We start from the raw sequence: 21,556 nt of genomic DNA on the forward strand, positions 1-21,556 counted from the left end.
TGTTGTTCTTGTTTTTTCTAACATCTCATACACCTTACCAACTCCTTCTTGAATATTTTATTCCTACATTTATCTTGCTCATCGTCGACTTGCAACATCTTGCAATATTCATCTTGGTATTTTTAGCAACAAACGTCTTCATCATCATTATCTTGCAACATTCGTCTTGCACCATTTCAACTTGCAACGTTGCAACAATCAATATCAAGTACACTTTCAAGTATGTTTATTGAGACCAGAAAAAATAGAGGTGAGAGAGGGGGAGGATGAAGGCACCAAAGTGGTATGAGAAAGGGGGAAGAATGAAGTAGGGATAAAAGACCCATGTAGTTGTTTCAGTTCTTCCCAATAATATATCTTCTGAGACAATGGGAAGAAGGGGAAAAATAGATGGGGGGGGGGGACAAAGGGGGGACGGGAAAAAGTTAAAAGTTACTTTTAAAAGACTAAATTTTACAGGCTTACATAAGACATTTATATGCCTAATATTATTAATTATTGATGTGGCAATAAAACATATATCTTACAATTGGGGCTGGCGGTGGGAGCTCTGTATTGGCATAGCTGAGGAAAAAGGACTGAGACGAGGTGTGGCCCGTTGTTGACTGAGGCGCTGCAAGATGGGGTACACCGGACGCCCCACCCTCGCTGCTGACATGCTTCTTCCTACTACATGAAGAAGCGAAGACATGTTGCTTACGTACCGCTTTCTGTAAATGTAAAATGTTTTCTTTTGAGACTTGTCAAGAACTGACGCAGATCTGACTCGCTTTTTTATTTGTAGTACTTGTGTCTATTTTTTACCTTGCTCGTGTGTCTTAAATGGGTCGCGCAGACCTCTTATAGAACTTTTATTCAATAGATTTGTACACATTAAAAAAATTTATTTCTTTGGATAAATAATATTATTATTATACAGCTAGATTATTTTGGATTTGGTGTAACCAATCACTGATGAACAATTTTACAATTTACAAAATAATAATGCACAAACTTTCAACATCTTGACAATATTGCATGCCCAAGTACGAGAGAAGACTGTTTAAATATATTGCATGCACATCCGGTACATTTTCCATCTTCTTCTACAGAACCGTCAGTTCTGTAGAAGATATTTTGAGACGTTTTCTCAAAATCCAAATGTCGAATACACAATGTGTCAACATTGTGAAAGAGAAAACATGCACTCCCTTGAACACAATATCGTAGAATGTCCCATATTGACTTACTTTCGTTCCTGGGCTGAGGTATGCTGATCTCTATATATACTATATGAATACTTTAACACTTGATGATATATTCGACTTATACCAAAGATTAACTATGTAATACATCTGTTATACAATGTATGTACCTATAACCTGAGCTTGTAAAAGCATCTTAATCACCTTCAGTGGTTAAGTGTGTCATATCACACTAGTGTCTATAGAAGCTATCATACCTTGGCAAAGTAGAAGAGACATACGTGTATGTATATTGTGACGATAATCTCTTTCAAGAGAGATTGAGCCTGCTCTTCCCTACTTTAAGTTACGCCAAAGACACAAGTATAAGATGCTACATTCAAGATACATCACCGGTAGCACAAAACGTTTTGACCAGGAGGCAAAACATATCCAAGATCCCCCTACTCCACACACCCTCCACGCGCCGGCTCGTCATCAAACCAGCTAACTACCCTTCACCAGCTTGCCTGCCTCTGATTGGCGACTCGCCAGCCGCGCACCTGCACACAGCACCTCAGCGCCCTCTACACGAATCGACGACTGAGTCTGACCCGCAATCCACTTCAGAATATTCCTTGTGCTCTTACCGATGACATCTCTCTCTGGCATACTCGGTCATTAGCTCGTATACGAAGGGAGGTTTCAGCCATAGCCGATATTCTCAGCACCATTGTAAATTTTGTATTTCACATTGTCTTTGCATTTCTTTATTATTTAACTGTAATTTAACTTCCCGAGATTTGTCTTTATTTTCATTTATGTTTAAAGTAAATATATTTAAGTTTCATTGTTCATATTTTGTGTTTTACGTGTTCCTCCCTCTAACTTATCACAGACAACAGACAAGCTGTCTATATTTTTGTTTAAAGTGTGACCAGGCTTTGACACCTGCCACTGGAGGACTGCCGAACATCAACACTCCAACACTTTCCCGTCACAATATACATGTGGATATGTGTAGGTATATGTGTATATATGTATATGTGTGTGTATTTGTATACAGGGTATGTGGAAACTGGTCAGAATTGCATTTCCACTTTGTAAACGCACATTAATGACGCTATGTAAAAAGACACCTCAAACACTGTTTATATATAGGACAGACGTAAATCTGTGTATTTATGTTTATAGGTTATATTACCATTATAAAAGAACTACAATCACCTTATGTGGTTGATTGTTCAATAAATTCCTGAAATATATGTTTAACAGATCTCACCCTGTCCATAAAGAACAGAAGGAAATATAAATACAAACAAATCCTAATACAAATATTTATTCATGTAAAGTACATACATACAGGGTGAGATACAAAAGTTAATGGTTTTATAGATAGAGCTAGTACATACAATGCCTAAAGCCACTATTACGCAATGCGTTTCGGGCAGGAAGAACATTAATATCTAGAACTTAATACTAATTGAGCATAAACAATAAAATGTGTTGAGAACAAATACAAATAAAGATAAAAAAAAATATAATACTAATTGAGATTAAAGTATAAATTGTGTTGAGAAAATAAAAAAAAATAAGATAAAAAAGGGGGGGGGGGAACATGGCAGAAAAAATATCAAAAATACAATTTGGACAACAAACAGCATTGTTTAAAATAGTAGACATGGGTTGACATTTCGGGGTGAGGTAGGTTACATGGAGTAAATTAGGTAATACTTAGTTTTTATCATAAACTGGTTGGGAGAGGTACAGTCTTTAACATGATTGGGAAGGTCATTCCACATTCTGGGTCCCTTGATTTGTAAAGCATTTCTAATTTGATTAAGTCGTACTCTTGGAATATCAAATAGGTATGTGTTTCTGGTGTGGTGCTCATGGGATCTGTTACAACCATCTAGGACGCTTTTAAGGTCAAGATTGACATTACAATTCAGCGTTTTTTATATATATAATACACATGAGAGGATGTGCAGTGACTTAATATCTAACATAAGTAGTGAAGTTGAGGACTAGAGCGACGCGCGGCACCGCCAGGTGGCGCTCAGGTTGAGTGCCACCTGGCGGTGCCACGCGTCGCTCCCGTCCTCAAGTTTTTTCCGGGGAATTTCCCGGATGTTATGACAGGTGTTGGAGGAAAGTGGATCGCGTCGCTCCAGTCCTCGTGGTTTTGGGGAGCTTTTCTGTGTGTTCTGGTTAAGAAAGAGTTGGGCTGTTGTAAGAAATGGAAGGACAGGTGTCTGACAGCTGACAGGTGGCGCGCGTCGCTCCCGTCCTCAAGTTTTTTGGGGGGAATTTCCCGGAAGTTATGGCGCGTGTCGGAGGTAATTGGAGCGCGTCGCTCCAGTCCTCGGGGATATGGTAAGTGGTCAGGAAAGATTGGAGTTCTTGTTGTGTGAGAGTAAGAGGAAGGAGTGAAATGAATATGTATATGTGTTTAGCGTAGACTTAATCCTGAGTGAGGTTAATATTAGTTTGATGATCGTGATTAGAGGATGAGAGGGGAACCAGCATATTGGATATGTTGTTTGGGGAGGGGTGAGGGGGGTAGGGAGAGGAGAACCCCATAGCTGAGAGGAAGGCTGGGAGGTCCATTAGCTTCACCCCTACAGGAAGTCACAAGCGTTGAGGGGTGAGAGAGCACTCTCCAGCGGAACTGGGGGCCGTTTGTCTGAAAGGTTTTCGTTGTCTTCAGAGTGGAGATGTTCGTCCCACGACGACTTCCCATACACTGTGGATTCCGGTAAGGAGGCGCGAGGTACATACGACAGACCCACACCTGCCAGCCATCAATCAATCACTCACACCCCTCATCCCCACCCGCTCCCATACCATCAACAATTGTTCCGTGCATTCTCTTTTAGTATGTGTAAGCTATATCGCAACGTGATCAACATGGTGAGAGCAATAACGAGGGAAAAGTAAACACATTATATAAATTTATTCCGCGACGGGGTAAGCGTACTGGTCGCAGGTTGGAGCCCGACTGATCAACTTTCCAACTAGTCCGGGTATTTCTCCCCCGACACCGGAAGTGGTGGGGCGCCCATTATCATTGCGTTTCGCCAGGGTCCGCGATGGCGGGTGCCACGCGTCGCTCTGTCTCTCTCTCTATCTATCTCTGTCTCTCTGTCGGTCTGTCACTGTATGTCTGTCTCTGTCTCTGTCTCTGTCTGTCTCTCTCTCTCTCTCTGTCCATCTCTGTCTCTCTGTCGGTCTGTCTCTGGCTCTGTCTCTATCTCTCTCTCTCTCTCTCTCTCTCTCTCTCTCTCTCTCTCTCTCTCTCTCTCTCTCTCTCTCTCTCTCTCACCCTCTCTAAAGTCCACCACACAGCACTTCACTTAGTAAACTCAGTCAAAGTCAGTAGGTTGGCGTTTACTAAAAGAGAGAAACATTTCACATCGTCACGGAGACGCGGTCTATACCTACAAATTGTTCTTGTTAACTGTGATCACAACATCTGCCGGCCCAAATAAATATCATTGAAATGTATGCATGTTTATCAAGTCATAAGCTGGTCTTCAATCTTATTATTATAACAAATCATAATTTGCTGTTCTCTCTCTCTCTCTGCCTCTCTCTCTCTGCCTCTCTCTCTCTGCCTCTCTCTCTCTGCCTCTCTCTCTCTGCCTCTCTCTCTCTGCCTCTCTCTCTCTGCCTCTCTCTCTCTGCCTCTCTCTCTCTGCCTCTCTCTCTCTGCCTCTCTCTCTCTGCCTCTCTCTCTCTGCCTCTCTCTCTCTGCCTCTCTCTCTCTGCCTCTCTCTCTCTGCCTCTCTCTCTCTGCCTGTCTCTCTGCCTCTCTGTCTCTCTGCCTCTCTGTCTCTCTGCCTCTCTGCCTCTCTGCCTCTCTGCCTCTCTGTCTCTCTGCCTCTGTCTCTCTGCCTCTCTGTCTCTCTGCCTCTCTGCCTCTCTGCCTCTCTGCCTCTCTGTCTCTCTGCCTCTCTGTCTCTCTGTCTCTCTGTCTCTCTGTCTGTCTCTCTCTCTCTCTCTCTCTCTCTCTCTCTCTCTCTCTCTCTCTCTCTCTCTCTCTCTCTCTCTCTCTCTCTCTCTCTCTCTCTCTCTCTATCTCCTGTCTGTCTGTCTGTCTGTCTGTCTGTCTGTCTGTCTGTCTGTCTGTCTGTCTCTCTCTCTCTCTCTATCTCTCTGTCTCTCAGTCTCTCTCTCTCTCTCTCTCTCTCCAGATCATTTAGTAGTTGGGGAAAGTAACATCATTTCCTTTCTCCTGCTGCCGCTGTTCACGTATCTTTCTCCATCAAGGCTGTCTCTCTTAAGACCTACTTCATCCAATGTAAACACCAATCGATGAGAATAAGACCGGTGAGTCGATAGTGAAATAGGTCTGGGTTAAGTCTGTTTTTCAGTTCTTGTATCGCAGTCAATGTAGCGTAATGGGAAACCAGTCTTTCTACTGCCTACATAAATAGCGTTTGAAAATGTATGCAAGTCTAGACAAACTCCTATAGCCCTTACATTCTAACACAAATAAAATATTAGCACACGATTGCATCGCATTATATCATCATTAAGTAACGTAGAGATCAACTTTCTGGCTGTTGTCCGAATATCATTATTGAAATGTGAACTCATTTAGCCAAACACAATATCTCCATTACATCTCTTAGCATATGAATATTATGGTATACCAGTTTTAACCCTCTATAACACAATGTAACGTAAACGTAAACGGGTCCGTAAACGGACCGGAGGTCCAAACCGGACCTCCGGTCCGAGTCAGGACCGCCGGTCCTGACTGGTTTGGAGTGGAGACGGGTTCAAGTAAAAAATGTGTCTACAGGAAATGATTTCGACGTTCAGTAAACACTCTCCGAGTGGGTAACTGAATGCCGACAGCCCAATACGGGGATGATGTTAGTATTTAATTGAAACTTGAAACTAAACTAAATGCTAACACGTGATAATTTCCACATTCAGTTAACACTCACTGAGATGTAAACTGAAAGACTAGCCAGGCAATGCATGGTTGATGATGATAGTAATATTTAAAGATTGAGAAACTTTAAACTAAATGACCACACATGTAGCGATTTTGCATTCAGTAAACACTTACTGAGATGTAAACTGAATTCCGGAGCAGGCCAATACAAGGATTGTGATAGTAATATTTTATTTTTATTTACGATGGAGAAACTTAAACTAAAAATGAGGTCCCATGGAGGGATATCTATGTTCAGTAAACTGTTACTGAGATGTAAACTGGATGGTCCACCCACCCAATACCTGGCTACTGATAATAGCATTTCACGATGGAAAACCTTATCCTAAACTAAAAATGAGCTCACATGAAAAGATTTTCACTTACTGAGATGTTAACTGAATGGTTGAGCTATCCGATACACGGCTGGTGATAGTAATATTTTATTTTTACGATGTAGAAACTTAAAACTAAAAATGAGGTTGCATGGATGGATAACAATGTTCAGTAAACAGTTACTGAGATGTAAACTGAATGGTAGTGTCATCCAATACCTGGTTACTGATAATAGCATTTCACGATGGAAAAACCTTATCCTAAACTAAAAATGAGCTCACATGAAAAGATTTTCACTTACTGAGATGTTAACTGAATGTCTGAGCTAACCAATAGCGGTATTAATTCAAGATGTAAAACTTTAAACTAAACTAAAATGAGTGCACATGAAGTGATTCTCACGTTCATTAAACACATACTACGTTGATGACTGAATGACAGAGACATCCAATACGTGGTTGATGATAACCGTATTAATGACATTGATAATAAGAGGTCTTGAACTAGATACGGGCTGTGGGGGCAACAAAGCTGCGATATTGAAAAGAAACTGAACTGAATTTGAAAATTGATTAATATATGTAATGTGAGACCGATCTACTGGAAAACAGTAAACATACTTTATTTGAAAAAGAATATGAGAAGACTGTAAAGCTGTGGGGCGTGAAAATGATAAAAAAATAAGAAGAGATGGTCTTCATAAACATAACATAAGATATCCATGACCGTAATTAATACAGTGTGAACTCTCTTAAACTATGCACACCATGAAATCTCGTCACTATGCATAACTTGTCACTCTGCGAAACAAATTATTGACTATAGTGCGACAGTGAGAATAAAAATGATCACTTATGTTTTGGAGTGCTATTCTAGTCAAGAAATACTGTAAAGGATGATTATTGACTAAAGGGAATTTCGCAGACTGCTGGTGTTTGATGTGTTGAACTGCTTAAAGGAAGCATATTTGCTAGAAAAAATTCCTGTGAAATAACGCTTGTTATATGTTTTGACTACCTAGCTAATAGCATATTGCATGGTTAATAATGAAATGAAATGTCACATTTTTGTCTGACTCACTTAGCACGAGTGAAGAGATAACAATGAAAAAAAAACTGGCAAAGGTTGAAAAACTCTGTGAAATCATATCTGTTATGATAAGTTTTGACTAGCTGCACGCTATGTTTGCCTTCTCTCTCTAATCTACACACGCGATATGAAATGTGAATTTTGTTGACTGAAAGGAGTTTGATGATACGAATAGTAATTGCCGACATTGAGCTTAATCTCAAAAACATAGTTTCTGCAAAAAAAAAAAATAACATTAAATTAGATGCGAGCTGCGATTTGAAAACAGAAGATGTGTGATGTGTGGCTTATTGTGTGGACTCTGGAGATATGATCTCCACATATAAGTTTCTCAAGAAAAACGGTAATATTTTTCTTGTGTTTTGGATGTAATGGCTAAACACGGATGTCATTTTCAATAATGTTATTTGCTCATCCGACAAAGATGATTTTCCCCGTTACGTTACATTGTGTTACAGAGGGCTAAAACTTGTAGACTGTAATATTCTTATGGAAGGAGATGTAATGGAGATGGACTAAGTCCTACTTTATTTAAAAATGACATTTTGGGCTGTAAAAGTTGATTTGCGTTACGTTACATTGTGTTAGAGGGCTAAAACTGGTAGAGGTCAATAGTATATGGTAAGAGATGTGCTAAGTCATACTTTCATTTAAAAATGACATTTTGGACTGCAAAAAGTTGATTTGCGATACGTTACGGTGAGTTACATTGTGTTACAGAGGGCTAAAAGGGGTAGTCACCAATTAATTATATGGTAGAGATGTAATGGAGATGGGCTAACCCTCACTTTCCGTTTCAAAATGACCTTTTGGACTGCAAAAAGTTGATTGCGTTATGCTACGTTGCGTTACATTGTGTTACAGAGGGCTAAAAGGGGTAGACGCCAATATTTTATATGGTTAGAGATGTAATGAAGATGGACTAAGTCATACTTTCATTTAAAAATGTCATTTTGGATTGCAAAAAGTCGATTTGCGATACGTTACGTTGTGGTACAGAGGGCTAAAAGGGGTAGCCATCAATTATTTATATGGTAAGAGAAGTAATGGAGATGATCTAACCCTCACTTTCCGTTTCAAAATGACATTTGGACTGCAAAAAGTTGATTTGCGTTATGCTACGTTGCGTTACATTGTGTTAGAGGGTTAAAAGGGGTAGACGCCAATATTTTATATGGTTAGAGATGTAATGAAGATGGACTAAGTCATACTTTCATTTAAAAATGACATTTTGGATTGCAAAAAGTCGATTTGCGATACGTTACGTTGTGTTACATTGTGTTACAGAGGGCTAAAAGGGGTAGCCATCAATTATTTATATGGTAAGAGATGTAATGGAGATGGTCTAACCCTCACTTTCCGTTTCAAAATGACATTTTGGACAGCAAAAAGTTGATTTGCGTTACGTTACGTTGCGTTACATTGTGTTACAGAGGGCTAAAAGGGGTAGAGGTCAATATTTTATATGGTGAGAGATGTAATGAATAAGGACTAATCCCACACTTTCCGTTTCAAAATGGCATTTTGGTCTGCAAAAGTTGATTTGCGTTACGTTACGTTGCGTTACATTGTGTTACAGAGGGCTAAAAGGGGTAGACGCCAATATTTTATATGGTGAGAGATGTAATGAAGATGGACTATGTCATACTTTCATTTAAAAACGATATTTGGTCTGTAGAAAGTTGATTTGCGGTACGTTACGTTACGTTACATTGTGTTAAAGAGGGTTAAAACTGGTATACCATAATATTCATATGCTAAGAGATGTAATGGAGATATTGTGTTTGGCTAAATGAGTTCACATTTCAATAATGATATTCGGACAACAGCCAGAAAGTTGATATCTACGTTACTTAATGATGATATAATGCGATGCAATCGTGTGCTAATATTTTATTTGTGTTAGAATGTAAGGGCTATAGGAGTTTGTCTAGACTTGCATACATTTTCAAACGCTATTTATGTAGGCAGTAGAAAGACTGGTTTCCCATTACGCTACATTGACTGTGATACCAGAACTGAAAAACAGACTTAACCCAGACCTATTTCACTATCGACTCACCGGTCTTATTCTCATCGATTGGTGTTTACATTGGATGACGTAGGTCTTAAGAGAGACAGCCTTGATGGAAAAAGATACGTGAACAGCGGCAGCAGGAGAAAGGAAATGATGTTACTTTCCCCAACTACTAAATGATCTGGGGAGAGAGAGAGAGAGAGAGAGAGAGAGACTGAGAGACAGAGAGATAGAGAGAGAGAGAGAGAGAGACAGACAGACAGACAGACAGACAGACAGACAGACAGACAGACAGACAGACAGACAGACAGACAGACAGACAGACAGACAGACAGACAGACAGGAGATAGAGAGAGAGAGAGAGAGAGAGAGAGAGAGAGAGAGAGAGAGAGAGACAGAGAGAGACAGAGAGACAGAGAGACAGAGAGACAGAGAGACAGAGAGGCAGAGAGACAGAGAGGCAGAGAGGCAGAGAGGCAGAGAGGCAGAGAGACAGAGAGGCAGAGAGACAGAGAGGCAGAGAGACAGAGAGGCAGAGAGGCAGAGAGGCAGAGAGGCAGAGAGACAGAGAGGCAGAGAGACAGAGAGGCAGAGAGACAGGCAGAGAGAGAGAGGCAGAGAGAGAGAGGCAGAGAGTGAGAGGCAGAGAGAGAGAGGCAGAGAGAGAGAGGCAGAGAGAGAGAGGCAGAGAGAGAGAGGCAGAGAGAGAGAGGCAGAGAGAGAGAGGCAGAGAGAGAGAGGCAGAGAGAGAGAGGCAGAGAGAGAGAGGCAGAGAGAGAGAGGCAGAGAGAGAGAGAGAACAGCAAATTATGATTTGTTATAATAATAAGATTGAAGACCAGCTTATGACTTGATAAACATGCATACATTTCAATGATATTTATTTGGGCCGGCAGATGTTGTGATCACAGTTAACAAGAACAATTTGTAGGTATAGACCGCGTCTCCGTGACGATGTGAAATGTTTCTCTCTTTTAGTAAACGCCAACCTACTGACTTTGACTGAGTTTACTAAGTGAAGTGCTGTGTGGTGGACTTTAGAGAGGGTGAGAGAGAGAGAGAGAGAGAGAGAGAGAGAGAGAGAGAGAGAGAGAGAGAGAGAGAGAGAGAGAGAGAGAGAGAGAGAGAGAGAGAGAGATAGAGACAGAGCCAGAGACAGACCGACAGAGAGACAGAGATGGACAGAGAGAGAGAGAGAGAGACAGACAGAGACAGAGACAGAGACAGACATACAGTGACAGACCGACAGACCGACAGAGAGACAGAGATAGATAGAGAGAGAGACAGAGCGACGCGTGGCACCCGCCATCGCGGACCCTGGCGAAACGCAATGATAATGGGCGCCCCACCACTTCCGGTGTCGGGGGAGAAATACCCGGACTAGTTGGAAAGTTGATCAGTCGGGCTCCAACCTGCGACCAGTACGCTTACCCCGTCGCGGAATAAATTTATATAATGTGTTTACTTTTCCCTCGTTATTGCTCTCACCATGTTGATCACGTTGCGATATAGCTTACACATACTAAAAGAGAATGCACGGAACAATTGTTGATGGTATGGGAGCGGGTGGGGATGAGGGGTGTGAGTGATTGATTGATGGCTGGCAGGTGTGGGTCTGTCGTATGTACCTCGCGCCTCCTTACCGGAATCCACAGTGTATGGGAAGTCGTCGTGGGACGAACATCTCCACTCTGAAGACAACGAAAACCTTTCAGACAAACGGCCCCCAGTTCCGCTGGAGAGTGCTCTCTCACCCCTCAACGCTTGTGACTTCCTGTAGGGGTGAAGCTAATGGACCTCCCAGCCTTCCTCTCAGCTATGGGGTTCTCCTCTCCCTACCCCCCTCACCCCTCCCCAAACAACATATCCAATATGCTGGTTCCCCTCTCATCCTCTAATCACGATCATCAAACTAATATTAACCTCACTCAGGATTAAGTCTACGCTAAACACATATACATATTCATTTCACTCCTTCCTCTTACTCTCACACAACAAGAACTCCAATCTTTCCTGACCACTTACCATATCCCCGAGGACTGGAGCGACGCGCTCCAATTACCTCCGACACGCGCCATAACTTCCGGGAAATTCCCCCCAAAAAACTTGAGGACGGGAGCGACGCGCGCCACCTGTCAGCTGTCAGACACCTGTCCTTCCATTTCTTACAACAGCCCAACTCTTTCTTAACCAGAACACACAGAAAAGCTCCCCAAAACCACGAGGACTGGAGCGACGCGATCCACTTTCCTCCAACACCTGTCATAACATCCGGGAAATTCCCCGGAAAAAACTTGAGGACGGGAGCGACGCGTGGCACCGCCAGGTGGCACTCAACCTGAGCGCCACCTGGCGGTGCCGCGCGTCGCTCTAGTCCTCAACTTCACTACTAACATATTCAGAGATTTGAGTAAGGGTACCGAGTGATGTCTGGGGCCAGAGTTAGATATTGTCCTATAGCAGCTTTGTGTTGAGTAATTAGAGGATATAAATGATTTTGGGTAGTAGAACCCCAAGCACAAATACCATAGTTGAGATAAGGATAGATGAAAGAGTAAGTGTCACCAGGGCAGGGCGAGGTACGTAGTATCTAATCTTAGAAAGAATGCCAACACTTTTTGAAACTTTTTTTGTATATTTAGAATGCATTTTATATTATATTTAAATAATTATAGTATATTATTCTAATATCTAATAATAATATCTAAAATAATTATATCATATTATATTTAAAATGTGTATATGCTGGTTAGCATTGTAAATGTGTGGCCACGTTTGTAGTAGAAAAAAGGCAAAAATAACAAAATAAAAAATTACCCAGAGACATCGTGACCACACCGACCCAGACTCAACAGTTTGCAGTGTGAATATCCCAGGCGTCACCCCTGGTCCGAGAGTGGCGGGAAGTCGGTTCTGCAGTGAGGGCAACTACGAGACTCTGAGGGGCTCCCACAGTTATAATAGAGGAAGGGGGTGACCCTGTATCAGACAAGGGGGGGTGCCTGTGCCAGACAAGGGGAGGTGCCTGTGCCAGACGACGGGGGGGGGGTGCCTGTGTCAGACGAATGCTTATGGGAATTTCCTTGATAAAGAGTTACATCAGCTCTCAGGAAGCAGTTATCGTGTTTTAAATGCGTCGACCTCACAGTGAGCCAGATAACAAGTGTATGATATTGTGCAGTTGTTGTTGTTTGAGATCTAGGTACTTAAAACAATAATTACCATGTAGCACGGGCTATAGTGAACCTGTAACTGAGTTCGGTTATTCGCGTTTCTGTTATATTTGGGTCAGCGTTTTAAACAGAGGTGGGGTTTCCTCCTTTTCTCCCATTTCTTTTCCACTTAATTCGGTTTTAGCGCATTGGTTTTAGTCTTTTGTTTTATTAATATTATCTTGGTGGCGGATATATTGTACAGTGATATACCACGAAATTATACCAGTGTGTAAGTGTCACCCCTTTCTCCTACCCCCAAGTGTGTACTGTCACCCCAACACCCAACCCACAAGCCGATATGTAAGCATCAGTGCTTACCACACACCCACAGACAGTGCTGCGGACTCAGATACAGAGTCCCAAGACTCAGAAGAAATCCCAATCAAGATCGAATTTTTCTTGACAAAAACGACCTACACGGGTAACCGCAAAACCTTCCAAGAGCGTATATAAACTCAGCAAATAAAATTCCAACACAACATCCCCGGTGCTAAAACGAGGGACATCTACGAACATATAATGTTGCATGCTCTCAGCCAAGGTCCCCAAACCATTCAGCAGATAAGTAGCAATATGATTAACACAATGCGCAACGGACACGCATCGATCCCAAACAATCACGGTGTGGTAGAGACCCATCAATTTCCCTATAGCCATCCTGTCATTAACAATAATTCAATACAATGATACACAGTATTCATCTATAGACATCCATATATGCTTAAACACATGTGAAGAACCTCTCAAACACTCACAGCTCCCTGACAAGAGAGAGCAAGCTTAGCATAGCTGCCAACACCAACACATCGTGGTAGGAAGGCGGACAGCCCGCCTGCTTTCATAACTCTCACTGTATTTCCCACTTCTAGACTTCCCTTTATCAATGCCTCTTCATCCTCTTTACTCCCCCACCAAAAAAAAAAAAGCCGGGAGGTGCCGGACCTCTCACTCCCCCCCCCCCCATCCATCCCCACCAAGTAAGCCTCCTGCTACCCCCACCTCCTCAGCCACCCGGACAAACGGGCAGGCGGGATGATGGGGAATTAGCCTCGGCTACCATCCTCTTTTGTCCTGTCGTGATGGTCGAGAGGTTAAGGGGTCCTGTGCACCAGTTGCAAAGTGCTTCTGGCATTATGGGTTCGAGTCACTTCTGGGGTGTGAGTTTTCAGTTATATATATATGTATAGAGAGAGAGAGAGAGAGAGAGAGAGAGAGAGAGAGAGAGAGAGAGAGAGAGAGAGAGAGAGAGAGAGAGAGTGAGTGTTACTGCAAGGTAACAGGGCATCAAGGTGAAAGAAACTGCCCATTTGTTTACGCCTCCACCGGGGATCGAACCCGGAACCTCAGGACTACGAATCTGAAGCGCTGTCCACTCAGCTGTCAGGCCTCTACAAACCTGTAGGGCATGCTTGCAAGCATGCCCCCTACCCTGCATGTAACCAATGTTGTAACCCTTTTTGTGTAATGAAATTTTAAAATAAAGTTAGATATATATTAAATATATATATTTAAAATAAAGTTTGATAGGGAGCCGGTCGGCCGAGCGGACAGCACGCTGAACTTGTGATCCTGTGGTCCTGGGTTCGATCCCAGGCGCCGACGAGAAACAATGGGCAGAGTTTCTTTCACCCTATGCCCCTGTTACCTAGCAGTAAAATAGGTACTTGGGTGTTAGTCAACTGTCACGGGCTGCTTCCTGAGGGTGGAGGCCTGGCCGAGGACCGGGCCGCGGGAACACTAAAAAGCCCCGAAATCATCTCAAGATAACCTCAAGATATATACACACACACAAAAAAAAATAGGGGTGGTAGGAGAAGAAAATATCACAGTGTTCAGTGAGGATTCACAAGGTCTTCTCTGAGTACTCTTTATTTTCTTCTCCGAGGCTTCTCCGATTTATGATAGATGTTCCCTTCGGGAATCATAATTTCAAAATGAATACCAAACATCTTGTTTCAGATTCTTTACTTTAAAATGCATGACGTTTCGAATACTTCTCGTATTCATCGTCAGGTCTAAAAGAAAAAAACAGAAGTCGCAATAAAACAAGTAGCCAAGAGAGAACGCTTACTGAACAAAATTACCTATCAGAAGAACAGAGATAGCAATCGATACTTAAGTGTTTTGTGATAAAACAAAACACTTAAGTATACTTGAAGTGATGAAACCGAATAAAACTTTATGACTATCACATGGATAATAAAAGTTAATTCCATCAAATAATAATAAAAAATAACTAATAAAACAAAACACAGTGTTAAACTTACGTAAAGTGATCAAACGAAGTGGAACTTAATAATTAACACATTGATAATCAACGTTAATACAACACTTATAATAATGACTACACCCTTACAAAAAAGTGTATATAAAAACAAGAAAAATATAAAACAATTGAAAAATACTTGCCAAAACCTTATAAAAAAAACATAAATATCAGACAAAACTAAACACCAAAAATGTATTGTGTCTTAATTAAACATTTATAACAATATACAATATCCGCACTTGAAATAAGTAAAAAGAGAAAAATCATATCCAAACCAGCATTCTCGGTGATTGGAAATCATTGTCATGAGTTGAATCATTTTCTGCTTGAATCCGATTTTAAAATTCCGGAAACTTGTATGAATGATCAGTTGGATTTGAGAATAAGGGAATTCTTGTATATCAGGGAGCTGCGGCCTCTGCTAAATAATAACCTTTCGGCTGTTCAATTGTACACTATATGATGTACACTAGGCCTTGCATTTTAATTTATAGTTCATGCTGGCGGTTTTTTATTTTTGCTTTAGTCTACATGATTTGTCGGTACTTATTTCAAGTGTTGATATTGTATATTGTTATAGTTGTTTAATTAAGACATTCGGCACATGTGAGGTGTTGTGTGGTATTCCATTTACCTGAGCTCTAGGAGACTCGAACCGAACCGTGGAAGCGGCCGATACCGCTTATAGGCCTCACACGTGTGAAGCCTGCCATCGCTATCGACCGAAATCATCTCAAGATAACCTCAAGATATATACCCACACAAAAAAAATAGGGGTGGTAGGAGAAGAGAGAGAGAGAGAGAGAGAGAGAGAAGCTGGAGGAACTCTACAACTTGTGACAAGTAGCTTTGCACCCTCCTGAGAAGTGGAATCTTGGAGTTATCTTGAGATGATTTCGGGGCTTAACATCTCCGCGGCCCGGTATTCGACCAAGCCTCCTTTTTGTTATACACCCCCAGGAAGCAGCCCGTAGTAGCTGTCTAACTCCCAGGTACTTATTTACTGCAAGGTAACAGGGGCATCAAGGTGAAAGAAACTGCCTATTTGTTTCCACCTCCACCGGGGATCGAACCCGGAACCTCAGGACTACGAATCTGAAGCGCTGTCCACTCAGCTGTCAGGCCTCTACAAGCCTGTAGGGCATGCTTGCAAGCATGCCCCCTACCCTGCATGTAACCAATGTTGTAACCCTTTTTGTGTAATGAAATTTTAAAATAAAGTTAGATAAATATAAAATATATATATTTAAAATAAAGTTTGATAGGGAGCCGGTCGGCCGAGCGGACAGCACGCTGAACTTGTGATCCTGTGGTCCTGGGTTTGATCCCAGGCGCCGACGAGAAACAATGGGCAGAGTTTCTTTCACCCTATGCCCCTGTTACCTAGCAGTAAAATAGGTACCTGGGTGTTAGTCAGCTGTCACGGGCTGTTTCCTGGGGGTGGAGGCCTGGCCGAGGACCGGGCCGCGGGAACACTAAAAAGCCCCGAAATCATCTCAAGATAACCTCAAGATATATATACACACACAAAAAAAATAGGGGTGGTAGGAGAAGAAAATATCACAGTGTTCAGTGAGGATTCACAAGGTCTTCTCTGAGTACTCTTTATTTTCTTCTCCGAGGCTTCTCCGATTTAAGATAGATGTTCCCTTCGGGAATCATAATTTCAAAATGAATACCAAACATCTTGTTTCAGATTCTTTACTTTAAAATGCATGACGTTTCGAATACTTCTCGTATTCATCGTCAGGTCTAAAAGAAAAAAACAGAAGTCGCAATAAAACAAGTAGCCAAGAGAGAACGCTTACTGAACAAAATTACCTATCAGAAGAACAGAGATAGCAATCGATACTTAAGTGTTTTGTGATAAAACAAAACACTTAAGTATACTTGAAGTGATGAAACCGAATAAAACTTTATGACTATCACATGGATAATAAAAGTTAATTCCATCAAATAATAATAAAAAATAACTAATAAAACAAAACACAGTGTTAAACTTACGTAAAGTGATCAAACGAAGTGGAACTTAATAATTAACACATTGATAATCAACGCTAATACAACACTTATAATAATGACTACACCCTTACAAAAAAGTGTATATAAAAACAAGAAAAATATAAAACAATTGAAAAATACTTGCCAAAACCTTATAAAAAAAACATAAATATCAGACAAAACTAAACACCAAAAATGTATTGTATGTCTTAATTAAACATTTATAACAATATACAATATCCGCACTTGAAATAAGTAAAAAGAGAAAAATCATATCCAAACCAGCATTCTCGGTGATTGGAAATCATTGTCATGAGTTGAATCATTTTCTGCTTGAATCCGATTTTAAAATTCAGGAAACTTGTATGAATGATCAGTTGGATTTGAGAATAAGGGAATTCTTGTATATCAGGGAGCTGCGGCCTCTGCTAAATAATAACCTTTCGGCTGTTCAATTGTACACTATATGATGTACACTAGGCCTTGCATTTTAATTTATAGTTCATGCTGGCGGTTTTTAATTTTTGCTTTAGTCTACATGATTTGTCTGTACTTATTTCAAGTGTTGATATTGTATATTGTTATAGTTGTTTAATTAAGACATTCGGCACATGTGAGGTGTTGTGTGGTATTCCATTTACCTGAGCTCTAGGAGACTCGAACCGAACCGTGGAAGCGGTCGATACCGCTTACAGGCCTCACACGTGTGAAGCCTACAATCGCTATCGACCGAGCTATTGAGTAGTCTTAATAAGGAAAGTTTCCAGGAGCATCATCCTGCTGCCAAACTGGAAATGTTTGTTGTGTGGTAGTTCCAGGGGTCAGGTTAGTAGGTAGATGAGTGAATGTGTCTACACTAAACAGCAGGTGATTAATCTGTAGATACATGGTAGACAGGTGAAGAGTTGCTGTGAGAACACAGAGAAATAACAATGACGTGATATAGTCTGGAGAAAATTATTAGGACTAAGAAGGAGAAAATTATTAGTATTATCGCTAAAGCGATAAATGTGACCAGTAAGGCAAGAATCTGGAAGCCTATAGAATGTTGTCACTCATTCCCAGCGTCGCTCCAAAAGATTTATCTAGAGGTTACATATAAGGTACTGGTTACGTGAGACGGATTGCAGCCCAAGAGCATAACCCCACGACGCTTCTATATGAATGAATAACAATGTGTAAAATAAAAGAAACCCATCGCCCCTACCCAGAGACCGACTCATACAGTGGTCGAAATAATTCTTCATAATATTATAACAGTGAGAGAGAGCGGATACTGACGACGGCAGTAGCGTGCTTACCGGTCCTTTACGTAACTGTGTCTGGCCAAGAATGAGCCAGGGAGCTGCCCAGAGAAATCAGTACATGCTGCTTATCTACCCAACTTATATACCCAACAGTGACTCAGCTGGTCTCGCTCTCCATCATTGACGCGTACTGCGTGAAGGACGCAACTGATACCCAGGCACTCGAGGGAAACCCAATTACTATATCTCCTCTTCATTCGAGCTTTATAATCATAAAATGTGAGGACTTATAAATCATCATGAATTCACTTTTGAAAGACAGAGAGAGAGAGAGAGAGAGAGAGAGAGAGAGAGAGAGAGAGAGAGAGAGAGAGAGAGAGAGAGAGAGAGAGAGAGAGAGAGAGAGAGAGAGAGAGAGAGAGAGAGAGAGAGAGAGAGAGAGAGAGAGAGAGAGAGAGAGAGAGAGAGAGAGAGAGAGAGAGAGAGAGAGAGAGTGTGTGTGTGTGTGTGTGTGTGTGTGTGTGTGTGTGTGTGTGTGTGTGTGTGTGTGTGTGTGTGTGTGTGAGAGTGTGAGTGTGACTGTTACGAACCCGGCAACATCGTCGGAGTAGGGAGTAGCGACGTCAGCTCCATCTGTGAGTCGGCTCTCTAAACCCCCACGAGTTCAGACGTAATATGGACAATACCATCTGGTGGTGGCTGTCAAATACCTGCAAATGGTTCAAGATTTCGGCCTTGGTCAGCCAGAGGGGTTGTTGTGTTTGACCTCTGGTGAGGTAACGAATCAAGACCAGCGCAACCTAGTGTGTGCTACAGAGCACAATGTCAACTCCCCAGTGGATTAGGGCTATTTCCTAGTTTCACCAGTACCGGCAAGATAATTAATGACGTTTTTGTGTCCACAGAAGTGACGTCTGGGGGGCACGTCTGGGGGCAGCGGTACTGGAGACGCAGTTCATCTTGGGCATTCCACGGTCTCCCGATATGGTCCTGGAGAAGCGACCACGTAAGCTGCCGCCGTTCTGAAGCAGTGTGGTAGCTGCTAATTACATGGTGTTGAAAGAGATCGACGTGCCTCCAGGACTGGCTTAAGGGAGCAACTGGCGGCAGGGGGGGTGTCTGTTGAGTAGTGCTGCTAGCTGGACGCTAGAGAATGCTGCCAGAGGATCGCTACCCCTGTACTGTAGCACCAAAAAAGTAAAGCTGTATGGACTCTGGTCCCTGGTATGTTGCCAGCTAGGCATGTGTGGAGAATCTAATTATTTCTACCAGAAAACCCTGTGCAATGTCTCCCAGTGCATGGTTGAGCATTTGTTTGATGTGATTGGGTTTTAGTCCTTTGAACCTGCCTGCTGATACTGGAGTGAAGGATAAAGTTGCTTTATGATCCACAGATTCGGCCACACATGAATCTGTGTGTGATTCGTGTGTGGTCGATAGCATCTAGTAGATTCTGCTCGGGTGACACAGACTGATGGAAAACATACGTCACGTGGAGCTCTGGGTGGGTGTTTGTCTCTCAGGGCATGTGCTGTGTTGGCATCTCTGGTGGCAACTGTGTCTTTGCTGGTAATGACTTGCATTGTCTCTACAGTGTTGCCTTCTTTTATTTTCTTGTTGACTGTTGCTCTGATGTTGAATGCCTCGTTTCTGATGTTTCTGTTGTTTTCTTTCCTGCAGTGGGTGTTTTTGGCACGGGTGGGGAGGGGTGCCTGGTTGTCCTCTCGAGGGAAACTATTTATAGCCCTAATGACTGAGAAAGCTATAGCGATTTGTCTATCCTTGCAGGGCAGCTAGGCACGTGTTACCAAACAGGAGGAGGGTGCGCAATGCTTGGGTGGTTCCGGGAGAGTCATTTATCTTATTCAAGAGGCTGGATAGTTTGGCTACTTCTTAGGGGCGGGCAGCTTTGGGGGTTGTGCTGCAAGGTTCTAACCGATGTTGCTTTAATGGCTTCTAGTAGATGCTATGTCGAAATCCAGCTGTTGGAGGTGTTTTCTCTGAATGCTGATGTGGGGTGTTGATTGATACTCTCTTTTGAAGGACACCACGTACCCGAACATTGGGTTCTGTTGTAAGAATGTTTGCGCATATCCTCGTTGTTTTTGCGATTCCACACACTTGGCATGTGCCTTCTCTGCTGCTGATTGATGGCTACTTTTAACTGAGAACCCTGGTTCTCTACTGTGACCTGCGACATTGGCGGGCGCTGAGTGGGCAGACTCTGGGCGGGCGCTGAGTGGGCAGACTCTGGGCGGGCGCTGAGTGGGCAGACTCTGGGCGGGCGCTGAGTGGGCAGACTCTGGGCGGGCGCTGAGTGGGCAAACTCTGGGCGGGCGCTGAGTGGACAGACTCTGGGCGGGCGCTAAGTGGGCAGACTCTGGGCGGGAGCTGAGTGGGCAGACTCTGGGCGGGCGCTAAGTGGGCAGACTCTGGGCGGGCGCTGAGTGGGCAGACTCTGGGCGGGCGCTAAGTGGGCAGACTCTGGGCGGGAGCTGAGTGGGCAGACTCTGGGCGGGAGCTGAGTGGGCAGACTCTGGGCGGGCGCTGAGTGGGCAGACTCTGGGCGGGCGCTGAGTGGGCAGACTCTGGGCGGGCGCTAAGTGGGCAGACTCTGGGCGGACGCTTGGCGGACGCTGGGCGGGTGCTGGGCGGATGCTGGTTGGGCGCTGGGTGAACGCTGGGCGGGTACTGAGCGGACGTTGGTCGGATGTAAAGTGGGAGAGTGGATACGGGTGGTGGTTGGAGGGTTGGTCAGCTGTGACAATCACCACTCGGATGAATGCGTTTCTCATGGGAGGAACCTGAGTATCCACTGTCATGTGCCATTATTGTATGCTTGGAAAGAACACATCTCGGCAAATACTCCTACAATCACCGTGGGTGTAATAATCCTACATCCACCGTTGTAATTGGGTGGCTGGTAGACGCCGGGCTGAGTGTGACCAGGTGGCCGAGGAGGTAAGTGGCCAAGGAGGTGGGGTGGCCGAGGTGGGGGTGGTAGGGTGGCCGAGGTGGGGGTGGTAGGGTGGCCGAGGAGGAGGCGAACGCAGGGTGGTAGGAGGATTACTTAGTGGGGCCGGGGGGGGGGGTGAGAGGTCCGGTACCTCTCGTTCTTTTGGGGGGGGGGGGGGGGGGGGGAGTAAAGGAGATGGAGAAGCACAGGTGAAGGAAAGTCTAGAAGTGGGAAATACAGTGAGAGTTATAAAAGCAGGCGGGCTGTCCGCCTTCCTACCACGATGTGTGGGTGTTGGCAGCTAAGCTAAGCTGG

General features: G+C 43.2%; 1 protein-coding gene across 3 annotated transcripts in view; it reads right to left on the reverse strand.

Moving 5' to 3' along the window:
* The window catches only part of LOC123750004 (uncharacterized), a 42,132-nt gene extending 23,663 nt beyond the window's left edge, over positions 1-18,469 (reverse strand). The window contains exons 1-2 of one of the 3 annotated variants that reach the window (XM_069316725.1): positions 18,340-18,469; positions 528-710 (exon numbers count right to left, since the gene is read on the reverse strand). In XM_069316725.1, coding sequence (XP_069172826.1) covers positions 528-691 — 164 coding nt within the window. In that variant the 5' untranslated portion in view covers positions 692-710; positions 18,340-18,469. Of the gene's footprint in view, positions 1-527; positions 711-18,339 lie in introns of those variants that run through there. The other 2 variants (XM_069316726.1, XM_069316727.1) reach the window with 2 other exon arrangements.
* Positions 18,470-21,556: the final 3,087 nt, after the last annotated feature.

Source organism: Procambarus clarkii, chromosome 85 (assembly GCF_040958095.1).
Source record: "Procambarus clarkii isolate CNS0578487 chromosome 85, FALCON_Pclarkii_2.0, whole genome shotgun sequence".
Classification (NCBI taxonomy): Eukaryota; Metazoa; Arthropoda; class Malacostraca; order Decapoda; family Cambaridae; genus Procambarus; species Procambarus clarkii.